The sequence below is a fragment of the Alligator mississippiensis genome, chromosome 1, assembly GCF_030867095.1.
Source record: "Alligator mississippiensis isolate rAllMis1 chromosome 1, rAllMis1, whole genome shotgun sequence".
NCBI lineage: Eukaryota > Metazoa > Chordata > Crocodylia > Alligatoridae > Alligator > Alligator mississippiensis.
The window spans coordinates 131239965-131253162 of NC_081824.1; the positions used below are offsets into that span (position 1 = coordinate 131239965).

A 13198-nucleotide genomic window follows, 5' to 3' on the forward strand; every position below is an offset into this window, starting at 1 on the left:
AAGAGAAAGGCAACTGTGCCATTTAGGTACTGTTCTGCACTAGGGACAGAGCAAAGCTCCTGAGCCCTTCAGTGATCTTAAGAGGAATTATAGCTCTGTTCTCTTCTAGTTAAACCATAACATGCAAGTCTACCCTACATTTTATTTGTAGACAGTGCCAGAAACCAGGTCAAATCCTACTACTTGAAGATGATGCAGTCTGATCCTTAAACTAGTTTGAAGGGTTTAAAGTTTCAACTTCATTCCTCTTTAATGCATACTATCAAGGTGGCTACAACATTAAAGTCTGATTCTCATTTACACTCAAGCCACTGTACAAAGATTTATGAGTGAAGAAGAGCCACCAAGTGGCTGTGAATTAGGGCCCTTTACTCTGGCAGAGTGCAATGGGATCCTGGAGTAACTGAGGCCTCCTCTACATGTTACAGGTATTGCACAATTAACAAGTTAATTAAGCTAAATGTGCAAAGTAGCTATCACACAATAAAAACCTCCAGCCAGCTATAAAGTTAGACCTCAAAATGTGCAGTAACTTTATAGCTGTTTGCTATTGAGCTTTAATTTGGTGTAGTAGGACCTCTCCTATGGCTGGGAGCCCTGTCAGGTGACAGGGCTCCCAGCTGCAGGACTGCACCATGTCCAGTGTGAAACCCTCAAACCCTAGGGATTGCTACAGCTGCTATCTGCTGGGTTCAGGGGTTTCATACACCCCTGAGCCCTAGGGAATCACAGAAGCTGCAATCCCCAGGGTCCAGGTGTTTGCATGAAACCCCCAAACTCAGGAGATCACAGCTGTAACAATCCCTGGTGCTCTGGAGCGTGGGGCTTCCCATGCTCATGGGGCAGGGGGATTGCCCCTGCAGTGATCCTCTGGCCGTGAGGGTTTCTCTGCACCCCTGAGGGGGGGATCCCCATAGTAGAGATTCTCCAGCCCTGGGGGTGAATGGGGCACCCCCATGGCTGGGAGCCCCTCAACTGTCATGTAGAGGGGACCAGAGAAATAAACCCAATGCAATTTTAACTATGTACCACTGTCTGAGAGATAACAACTAAACAAGAATGATTTCTGTTGGAAGAACAGAAAGGATTTTGTTTTCTTGTTCTCCCTTAATTACTTCTACTAAAATTAATTACAACCATGAAGTTGCATTTATATCCTGATAATGTTAGTGCACAGACCTAAAAGAAAACACCGGCTCCAGTGAAATATACATAGGAAAAAATCAGACGTATAAACAATCACCCTTTGTTGAATATTAAGATAAAACTAGCAGCAGAGGATGCTTACTGAATGCATATTCTCAGAATATTAAAACTAAAGCAAAGAATGCCATTCCGTGATATAATATTTACCATAGTTTAAACAGGTTGACCACACAGGAAGAAGCTACCTTTCACTGTAACATATGTGCACCTGCTGTTCCTTGTGTTATTACAATGCAAAAATAATATTAAAAAATAATTTACTCTAATAATGTACTGAGAGAAGTTTGGAAAACAAATTTATCTCAATTAAAAGGGAAACAAATCCTTACCAGTTTCTGCCCGGAAAGAACTTCCAAAAGAGCAAGCAGCATTACCCCATCTTTGATGTCTTCAAACAGATCATTGACCATAATGGGGGGGTTGCGCTAAAAAGTAAAAAGAAATTATATATAAAACCAGAAAATGCTACTTTTTGTGTTTATTTCTTAATATCCAAGAACAGCAGGAGTGATAGAGATTTTAAATAATATTAAATGGGCCAGAGAATTTAAATAAGGATTTATTATTTACTGTGTCTCTATCTCTCAAAAGTACAACTAGGGGACACAGAAAGAAAGCATTGAGTATTAGGTTTAAAACTAGAAAAAGGAAGTTCTTTTCAACACAGTGGGTGCATCTACATGTACAATTCATTCAAAGCACTAAACTCTGAAGCAGTTTGAGCTGGAGTAAATGACTCCTGGACTTGGCATCTACACATGCACCCAGGACAACAGCAATTTGAGCTGGGGTGGAGCAGACCCAGACTGGCAGGAGGTACCGGGGGTTAACCCTGGGCTCTGGATGGCAGTGTCAGGCAGTGGAGGGGCTAGCTGGGGCAAAAGGGTGCTGAAAATGTGGAGCTGTGCAGCGCAGGCAGGTACCTGGCCCCCTGTTGGCTGGGAACAATTTATGCCTATGTCTACATGTACATTTAACTGCAGTTGATTACCCCAGCGTAAGATAGTACTATCTTACAGTGGCATTAATTAGTTTATTGCAGCCAAATGGTGTCATACGTGATGCTTTACTCCGCAGCTATTTAGCAGTTAAGGACACATGTAGATGTGGCCAGTGAGTAATTAACTCATAGAACTCATTGCCAAAAGAAATTATGGAGGCTTATAGTCTGCCCCAGTCCACCTCTCGGAGAAAAGATCCATCAGTAAGTACTGAATATAATAGATAATGTTGTAACTTCTGACTTATAACTTCCTAAATGTCTGAATGCTAGAAGCTGCAATGAGAGGAGAAGGCAGTGGAGAATTATGTGCAAACCCTGCTCACCCTCCCTCTCAGTATCTGCTCTCTGCCACTGTATAAAGATGCTGGGCTTGACTGATCCATGATCTGACCCAGTAAATGGCATTTCTTAATGTTCTCATATTTTTGACACATCGTTTAATGGGCCAGTAATCATTTAGTACTTCTGGTAATACTAGTTGCTTTGTAGTATCAATAACATGATGAAAGAACTAAAGAAAATCTACTACCCTGAAATGAAGATGTGGAATGTTGAACATAAGTCAGAGTCTGAGCTTGTGTAAACTGGCCTACTTCTGCTAAGTCAAAGGAGCCACATAGATCCAGCTCATCAGTATCAGGTAGAAAGTAACAAAAAGGGCAGAGTGTGATTGGTAGCTGGACTCTGCAACAGTGAAGCTTCTGATGTGTAGCCATTAAATTATTCTTGGATTATGTCAAAGACTAGAGAGAGATCACAGCTGCTTGCATGGTAAGGATTATAGCTGGGGTCATGTCTCTTTAAACGCACTAAATTTTGACCCCAAAACTTTTCCCATTTTTATCTTGTACTTTTAGAATGAAAATATGCTTTATCATAGTTGCTAATCTTCCTAATGACCACAATTTTTTTCTCCAAAAAAATGTGAATCCCTTTTATGTAGTGTGCAAATACTCTGAGGGAAAAAATTATATACATAGACACTTTGAGGTTCTTAATCTTAACACATATATCAACCTGAACACTTTAAACTTCAAAAGTCAGAGTTCCAGCATTGTATTGTGGGTCATTGCTTAAAATGTCTTGTTACACATTAACTTTAAGCAGCTCCTGGAGCTCTTAAACCCTGAATTATCCACACATTAACACCTGAAACTAGCTTTAAGCACACTTTAGGCAAGTTAAAGTTATACCACTCCAGGGCAAGTTTCTCTCTAATGTGTTACCCAGCTCATATCCCATTAATGTGTGGCCACCCCACACAGATGAGCCACTCAAACTACAGTCCCTCTAGCATTACAGGATGCAATGTCCCCACACCTTCCTGTTTTGCATGGACAAACTTTCTGCCCCCTGAACTCTATTGCCCAGGGGGCAGTTCTAGCACCAAGTCAACTTTGCCTCACACCCCTGGGGGTATGACCTTCCCACCCCCAGGGGTGCAACCCTGTACAAACAGCCTGCAGAGCACATACCAGCTAGCCAGGTTTGCAAGGCATGAATGGGTCTGGAAGTGGAGTCTGGGGGGGGGGCAAGGTACAAGGCCAGATCAGGTCCCCATGAGCTGGAGCTTCCTTCCCAGAGCAGAGATAGTAGTTTCCCTCACTGCTGCAGCCACCCAGGGAAGCATGACCAGCACCTCCAGCACCCCAATCCCAATCCCAATTTATTAAAACATGAGACCTGCTTTAATTTACTTCCTCTTATTTATTTTAAATTCTTATTTTTTAACCTCTTTTTATATTATCCTTCAGTGGCTGATTTCCTTCATTTCACTACCCATCTCCATATCATTACCCACCCCCAACACATTAACTGTCTACTTCCCAGCTTCATTTTCCTGCCCCTCCAACCCCATCTCTCACACACCCACAAAGCCCATCCTGACTCACTAGGCCTCTAGTTGCAATTCACAGCTATAACCCCTTGTCCAGCCCCTACTCACTAGTCCTCTAGTGGCAAGTCACAGCTGTGCAGGTGGGGACAATAAGAGAAGGTTTTTAGCCTTAAAGTGTGACTGCTCCAAACCCAAGCTAGCTCTAACACTGATCAACACATAAGCAGCTCAAAGTGCCATGTGTAACAAGGCCCTTATGGTCACCATACGTACAGCAGCATTCATCACATTTCATCAACTGAAATTCACTCTTTTTGGTTGTGAAATCCATTTCCTATTAATAACTGTATACTGAGGAGGAACTTGCTAATTTATAAATTAAAAATCTATTAAACATGGGCTAAAACATTATTTTTCAACATATTTCACTTGGTATTCAATATAGTGTAGGAATTTCAACAGGAATATTTCTTAGGATCATAGGAACATAGGGCTGCAAGGGACCTCAACCCCTGATCAAGACAGGATAAGCCCTGACTAAACTATCAAAATAGGAAGCTGAGTCCCTGTTATGAAGAATGAAGGGAAAAGGCCAGAAAAACCAGTCCAGCAAAGGGAAGGGCAGTAGAGCCCTGAATGCCAAGAAGGCCAGACTGTCCTTGCCTGAGAGAGGTATATATAGAGAGAGAGAGAGAGAGAGAGAGAGAGAAAGAGAGAGAGAAAGAGAGAGTGAACCTGTATAGATGCTGTAAGTTTCCCCAGAAGGGGAGGGAGGAGTCTTTTTTTGCAGTGTTTCTGGTTTTTTCCTGGTTTGTTAAATGGAAGGCTCATGGGGGCAAGCCCCACAATTAAGCTGCGTCCATCACCATGAGGCAGGGAAGAGCTTTAAGCTGAAGATTCTTTCCCACCCGCTTTTCTTCTGGATGGATATTAAGTAGATTGGAAGCAGCTGTCAGGGGATATGTGGAGGCCACACACACACACACTCTCTCTCTCTCTCTCTCTCTCTCTCTTGTTTAATTTTAATCATGGAAAAACATGGCTTTGGGTGGTTTTAATCAGAGAATTTGTAGAGGTTTTTAAAAAGATAATTTGCAGCTTGTAAACAGAGAAAACCATGATCCTTGGTGATCAGCTCCTTTCCAGGTGGGCCCAATTTAAGTTTATCAGGGGTTAGAGCTATCCAGAACCCTTTCCTGTCCCACCCAGGCTTTAGCAGGTTTATATGATATATTTACCTTGGCTTCTGCCTGTTTGGCTGGGGGATTTTGTAATCTATGGGCCCCATCTAGTAGGATCACTTCATAAGGGCCCTGCCATGGGCCAGTAGCTTACTCTCTTGATCAAGCTTTAAAACCAATACCCAAGCACCCACCTCAACTTTTCTCTCTTGGGGTCTCTTGTTGTAGGAAGCCTTCTGCCACTTGCAGGGTTCCCTGAGGTGCATTTTAGCCCTTTTCCCCACCGTTTCGAGTCTTTACCACAGCTGAATCATATACTGCACTGGGTTCCTAGCCCTCACTGCCTGTTCCTGCCACCCCTCCAGGATCTTTCCTGGTTGTCACCTGTATAGGAGCTCAAACAGAGGACATCCTACCAAGGCTTGCAGGACTTCTTAAACAACAAAGAGAAGAGAGGCAGCACCTGGTCCCACTTCTGAGGCTTATCAACTATACATTTTTTCAAAATACAAGGATCCTGTTGAATTGCTTCACTAAGCCATCTGTTTGTGGATGTATAGCAAGTTAGGCCCTGGGGTAGCCAAGTCACTCCCTAGTGGCTGCCTGGATCCTGCCTTACTCATCCCCTCTGACCTCTCACAGTCCCACCCTATTATCTTACCTGGCACACCTGGATGTTATAACTGAGATACACACACACACACGCATGCACGCACGCACGCACATACATACACACTCACATTTTATATATCTATCTAGTATCTATATCTATCTATCGGTGCACTTCTATTATATATATGTGTGTGTGTACGTGTATCTATCTATCTATCTATAGATAGATATATAAACACACACACACATATATATATACTAGAGGTACACCGATACATCAGTCCGATATTATGGAGAGCTGCCTCCAGCTGCTAAGTCAGAAAGGGCGTAGGGGGCCAGTCAATGCCCACACAGTGAGGAAAGGGAAGGGGCAGGCGCTGCCCAGCTGAGGTGGGGGGGGTGCTGCAGGACAGAGGCGTGGCTTATGGGGTGGGGGTGGCTCCTGCCACTGCTTGCACCCCAGAAGGGCAGGGGAGCTTTGGCAGTGCTGGGAGGAGGCTGCTGCCACCCCAAATCTTGCTGCAGCTCCACTCCCAGCTCTGTGCTGCTGCCCGCTGCAGTCAAGGCTTTTCCCAGTGCTTGGGTGGAGGCAGGTTGTTCAGCCAGGGCTGTGCTGGATGGCAGCACAGGGCTGGAGCAGAGCTGCAGTGACATTTGGGGTGACTGCAGCCTCCTCACATACCCGCCAGAGCCCACTCCAAGCCCATCCTCCAGCAAGACAAGCCCCATGCAGCCTTGGCTCCAGCTCTCCCCCACAGCTGCAGCCTGCCCTGCACTGTGCAGATCCGGGGGCACACGCCCCTGCTCCCATCCTCCCAGGGTGCAAGCCGTGGGAGCCGCCCCCACCCCACAAGTGGCGCCTCCATCCCGCACCCTCCCCCCTGCCCTGCCTGGGTAGCGCCAGCCCCTCCCCCCTCCCTCACCATGGGGGGCGTTGATCTCCTGCCCCGCCCATGCCCATGCCCCTTCTCTCCCCCCTCCCCTTCCACCACACCAGACTTACCACCTGATAGCAGCTGTATTGGATATCAAATTGGTATTGGCCAATATCGGCTATTGGTATCGGCCCTCAAAATCTCTATCGGTACACCCCTAATACACACACACACACACACACACACACACACACACACACACTTGTGTGTGTATATATATATATATATATATATATATATATATTAATGGCTGTCTTTTCCTTCATCAAATTTCCTGGGAAAAAAATCTGCATTTGAATTCTGTTTCCCTGGTCAGTACTTGATTGTAAATTGATACAGCTCTAAACTTAGGTACCACTACATGACTTTGACACATACAGGCCCCAAAGTGTGGCAGATGTGGTCTTCTCCTGGTGCTCTTTGGCCAGAGGGATCTGCTAATACCACTTGCTGAGATCCAGTATGGATATAAACTGGGCTTGTCCAATCTTCTCTTGCATCTCACCCGCAGAAATGAGGGATAGGATTGAACGTGGCCAGCTTGTTGCCTTATCTGAAGTCTATGTACAAGTGCATGTTTCCATTGGGTTTTGGGACGACCACTATGGGGCTCCTCCACTGGTTGCGAGATTCCATTATTATCCCCCTTTCCAGAAGGCTGCTAATTTTGGTTTGGATGTGGTCATGTAGCCATTGCAGAATCCACCTCCAGGCCTCCTGGGCCACCCTCCCTAGAGGGCTTTCAGTCTGACTACTGACAAGGCCAGATTGTCTCTACCTGAGAAAGAATGAGTGAGACTGTATGGATGCTGTAAGTAGCCCCAGAAGGAGAGGAATTGTGTGTGGGTTGGTTGGTTAGTTGTTTTTGCAGCTTTTCCTTTTTGTTCCTGGTTTGTTAAATGATGGGCTCAGGGGTGCAAGCCCCACAATTGAACTGTATCCGTCACCTCAAAGTGGAGAAGAGCTTTAAGCTGAGGATTCTGTCGTCCTTTTTTTTGTTTGATGGACACCCAGTGGACTGGAAGCCACTGTAAGGGGTGAGGTGGAGGCCATAGGAGAAGGTCTTCCAGCACCCTGTCTAACATTCTTCCCAGGAAGAAGTGGGGGAGCTGCAGGCAATAGCCCAAAGTGGCTTCAAAGTCTGGAGGGGGGAAACCCTGGAGTAGCCCAGAGCCTGAGACCCTGATTTCAGAGGCAGAGACTGAGGAATCAGACTGTAAGACAGAAGAGAAAGCTGGCGAGGCAACAGTCTAACTGGGAAACCTGACTGTGATGAGCAGAGGGACCTCCTTTTCCCTGGGTCCTGCCACACCATCCCAGTCAAAGTTTGTCAAACCTGCTCTTGAAAGTTTCCAGGGATAGAGCGCCACAGCTTCTCTAGGTAGCCTCATCCAGTGTTTGACCACTGCCATATTGAGAGAGTTCCTCCTAATCTCCAATTTAAATTTCCCTTACTGAAGCTTAAGCCCATTGCTCCTTGCCCATCTCCATCCTCTTCATAATTGGCCTTCAGGTACTTGAAGACTCTTATGAAATTCCCCCTCATTTTTCTCTTTCCAAACTAAATAACCCTAGTTCTTTCAGCCTTTTCTCATAAATCATGCTTCTCAGGCCCTTAATCATTATTGTCACTCTCCCTAGGACTCTTTCCAATTTTTCCACAACCTCTTTGAAGTGTGGGGCTCAAAACTGGATGCAGTATTCCAGGAATGGCCTCACCAGTGCCAAATAAGATGGAAAAATCACTTCCCTTTATTTATTTTTCCCCCCTCATACTACTCGTGTTGCAATCACTGTATTGCTTCACGATTACAGAAGAAAAGATGTTTAGAGTTTTATAGCTGTTAAAATGACAGCACCATCTTTATATAATTCAATAATTGTTATATACATTTTCTCTATTTCCTTCCCTCTTTCTCCTCCAGCCTTGTAGTTCTTTAATGCTGTTATTCATGATGTTGGTTTCTACTTATGACAAGTTATTATAATGCTTACTTTTACATTTTCAGACAAAAATGATAACAGTGAAAATATAACTAAACAAATACATATTTAAGCAGTCTAAATGATACGATTTCATCATTAAACTCCTCTTTTTCAAAAGTTTATCACTTGGTGAAATTGTGAATATCAGTTGGTTAAACAATAACAATTTCAAGCATCAAAAGTTAAAGAATATAGCAAAGTTAAAAAAAGGGGAAGGGGGTTGGCAATTCTTCTAGGTTTCCTTCACATACATTTTACACTGGCTTCCATGCATACTTTCATTACACTTAGGCTTGACAGGATTTGATTTTTATCAATAAACACTGATTTCACTTCACACTCACAGACTGACAGAAAAATCTTTCCATCAATAATAATAAAAATTTATAGAAAGGGGATTGTTACAGTGAACCCTGTTACTACACAGTGTAGAAAGGGACAGAGGGTGGAGGAGTTAAAAAGGAGAACAATGGGCAGCCTAATGACTCATCAATTAAGAAATTAGCTGCTCATTCACAGGTGCTAGAAGTGGGCTGAAGGGGGATAATAGGCTACTTAAACAAACTCCTACCCAAAGAGAGGTAGGGGGGAACATGGGAATTGGGAAGGATATTTAAGGCTCCAGCCCAGTGGTAGAAGGCAGGGCTGGGTCATGTAAGTGCTGAGGACAGAGGATGGTTACCACCTTTCCCCATATTGCCAGAGTTTCTGAAGTGCTAGTGGTCATTGCTAGCCCAGCTCTTTTCTAAGATGAATGAATATAAAAGAGCTGGGCTGGCTATGATTTATGGATATTTACTTTTTATATTTTGACGTGATTTTTATAAAGTTTTTAATAGTATACTGTCATTGCTAAACTGTTTCCTTCCAACACCCCTAATTTTGTGCAATCCTGACAATTTAAGTAAATAAAAATCAAAATAAATGCTTAAAAATAAATACCAATTTTAGGTGTTGAAATTAAGAAAAAAAAATCTGTTAAGCCTATTTATACTATAAAGGAGTGTGGTGAAGTTAATTGTGGTTTTGCCTGCTTAAGTATTGATTAAGCACTGAAGGGTCTGGTATGCAGTACTTACATGCCTCATATAAAGATGTTTCTATATATCATGTGTTATGTAACTGCAAGATGCTTGAAGTACATGTTGGAATTGAATTGATGTACACAGTAATCTCATAAAAGATACCCACCCTAGCAGCTGACTGTAGTTATCATAGGCACAGTGACTGCTAAATGGTATCTTGTAGCAAAGGAACTGCTGGGCAATATTAACCTTTTTAATGGCAATCATTGTAAATGCTCAAATTCTCCTTTTTCATAAGGTTTCTATTCAAGTCAGTCTTATTGTAATTCATCTCCTTAGTTCAATAAAATTCACTATAGTCCTACCAGTGTGTATATATTTCCTGAGAGGGGAATTTTATATTTATATATTTATGTATTGTATAGATAGCTTCATGTATGCTAGCTTAAATTAAATCCCATTTCCTCATGGAAAAAGTTTCCATTTAAGCCAACATGTGGTGAATTTATTGTGAGAACTGAATAACCACATACTCCTTGGGTACACACATGATGTCAAACTGGTTAGTATCAGTAAGCTAACATGTACACTGCTTCCTTAGTCTTTAGTTGTATTCAAAGGAAAAAGTCCATTCACTTTTGTTAAAAATCTGAAAAAAGTTGAAAACATTATTTCTTCTAAAGGTGGACCTCATTTTAATACCTCTTCTGTTCAGCTACCAGTACTTCCTGATCAACAATTACCTTTCTATAACTGCAGTACATATGGCAATTACACTTGTAGTAAAAATAATCTTTAGGAGTGGCTATAACATAAGTAGCAAGGTACACTCAATACAAGTACATTAGTGGCAATGTAGGAGGCATATGAATTAACTCGGAGGCTTCTTAAAGGTTAGCAAAGTGAATATTTCCAATGCTAAATAGTTATTCAAATAGTGTAATTTAGATCATGAATGACTCAATGCAGAAATGCTTTACACAAATCGATTGCCCTTTAACCTGTTTGTTTGTTCTAATATTCAGAAAATAAAAAGCAATACAATTTAAAGTGCTTGACATGAATCTGTGCGCATAGTATTTACATTCAGAAAACAGATACTCAGAAACTATCTGTTTTCATTATCCCTCTGAACTATTAAACCAAATAACAGAAAACTTTCTGAAAAATACTAAGATCACAAGGCTAATAAGTCATTTTCTAATCATCTTGGACATATATACACATACCTTCATCTGCTCCAAAACAGTGGAAATCCAGCACATCAGAGCAGATTCAATTAATTGAGTCTGCAGAGCACACGAGCTGACATGCCCAGCGCTGCATCATGTATATTTGTATAAATGATGAAATGCACATCAGCATGTGGAAAACAGCAGCAGTGTGCTTTTGAACTAAAATACCTTCAATGTGTTTTAGTTCAAAAGTGCACTGCTGCCATTTTCTTTCAGTGATGATGTACATTATGCTGTTTAGACAAATGCATGCGATGCAGGACCAGGCACATTGCGGCACATGCATGTGTACAAATGCCACTTAATTCTAGCCCAGTGCTGTTTTTGCATCTCATCCACTTCCCAGTATCTATCTAGTTAGATTTTTTTAAAACTGTCATCTTTGAGCAGGACCCTTTTCTTCATGCCTCTGTGTAAGCTGCCTAACTGGCTGTTTATGATACACAAATAAAAAACAAAGAGCATTGCACAATACACCTTGGTTCAAAAGATGCAAGACTTCCCTTCCTAAAATAAGTTATGGCAGAATTTTCAAACAACGCTGTGGCAGGGTGCTGGTAGTGCCTGGCACTTTAAAGGTTGAGTCAAGCAGCCGGCAGGTGCTTGATTGTGGCAGCCATTTTAAAACACTGGCTGCCTATATAAAAAGAGCAGTTTGCTGCTGGCAGTGCAGACAGAAATGTTATCTGGTTGAAAGGTTGTGTGATACATCTTGGAGGTAAGGGCAGGAGCTTATGGGGATGGTTTGGAAGCTCCTGGTCTTGGGCATGACCTAAAACTGCACCCTGTTGGGGAAGGGTGGGGCTCCTGGTGGTGTGGGAGTCCCCAGGAAATGCCAGGCCAGTTACCTCCCTGGTGAAAGGTGAGGAGGGGCACCTTAACCCCAGCCCCCATCTTTGGGTGGGCTTTGGAGGCAGTAGTGGGGCCAGGCATAGCTGTGGCCACCTGAGTCCATGAGGGGGGTGTAAGACCTCAGGGAGAGCGAGCAGTGGGCCAGGCACAGCAAGCAGAGTGCCACCTAAGCCCAGCAGGGATGGGAGATCCAGGAGACCCTAGAGGGGGTAGTATAGAGAGCCTTGGGAGGACCTGCACAGTGTAGGGCTGAAGTATGAGTAGGCCTGAAGGACAGCCCAAAGGGTGTGCTGCGTAGGGCTGAATGGGAGTAAGCTTGAAGGACAGTGCAAAGGCCAGTCCCATGAGAAGCTGTGCCTGGTGAGAGGCTCGGGGCAGAATTAGCCCAGGGTTTGGCATAAGGCCAGACCACATAGAGTAGGGGAACTCAAGGGAACCCAAGGTCCTGCATGGCAGGGCCAGTATGGCAGTGGCAAAGCCTGATGGCCCAAGAGGAGCCGCTCAAGGAGAAGCAGGGCAGTTGAGTGTGGCCTGGTGACAGGCAATATGCCAGAGGCCCCGGTGAGATAGGAGTGGAGTGGAAGAGCCCTCCTGTGAGAGGGGAAGTGGTGTGAATGTGTGTGCATGTGGAGCCCAAAAATGGACTTGGTTTGCTCTGGTCTCAGACCAGGAGTAATATTAACCTGGATGCCATCTGTGAGGCATGGGCTGCGGTATAGGGGAGGTTTGGAGCCACCCCCTAGCATCATGGCATGTAATGGGCAGTCTCCCATATTTATCATCTGTTTGTAGGAACAGCAAAGGCATGGCAAGCGAGACAGGGCGGATTGCCCCATAGCAACAGGTGGGGAGGCTGACATGAGACCCGGCCTCAGGAGAGTGCCCCGTCACAAACACTTTAATGTGTCACAGGGCACTAAGGTGCCTGCTCCTCTAAGAGCAGTGATTGCCTGGGGAGAGTGCCCAAAGAGTCAGAAAAGCCCAGGTACAGGTTACCATGACAACTGACTAATGAGGAAATTAGCTGCACCTGTACCTGGTCAGCTGGCAGGAAGATGCAGGGCCTTGGGCCCATATAAACCCCAGGGCTGGGACCAGGTAGGTCAGTTCCCTGCCAGCAGCTGAAGGGGAAGGAGCCTCCAGGACGAACAGCCCAGAGATGTGGCAGCCATCAGATGCATTGCCCTTAGAGCATCAGAGAGGAAGTTTTACACTTTTAAAGGGGCAGAGCATACCCTGAACTTTTGTGTTACGTTACAGCCCAGGGGCTCATGTATGTTTACCATTGTTTGTTTGCTGTTTGATAACATTGGTGGTTTGGGTGAG

General features: G+C 44.1%; 1 protein-coding gene across 1 annotated transcript in view; it reads right to left on the minus strand.

Annotated features, from left to right (window-relative positions):
• SYNE1 (spectrin repeat containing nuclear envelope protein 1) overlaps window positions 1-13198 on the minus strand; it is a 535576-nt gene that overhangs the window by 386959 nt on the left and 135419 nt on the right. Inside the window, exon 4 of the mRNA XM_059714126.1 lies at window positions 1536-1631. Within this exon, the coding sequence (XP_059570109.1) occupies window positions 1536-1631 (96 nt within the window). The remainder of the gene's footprint in view (window positions 1-1535; window positions 1632-13198) is intronic.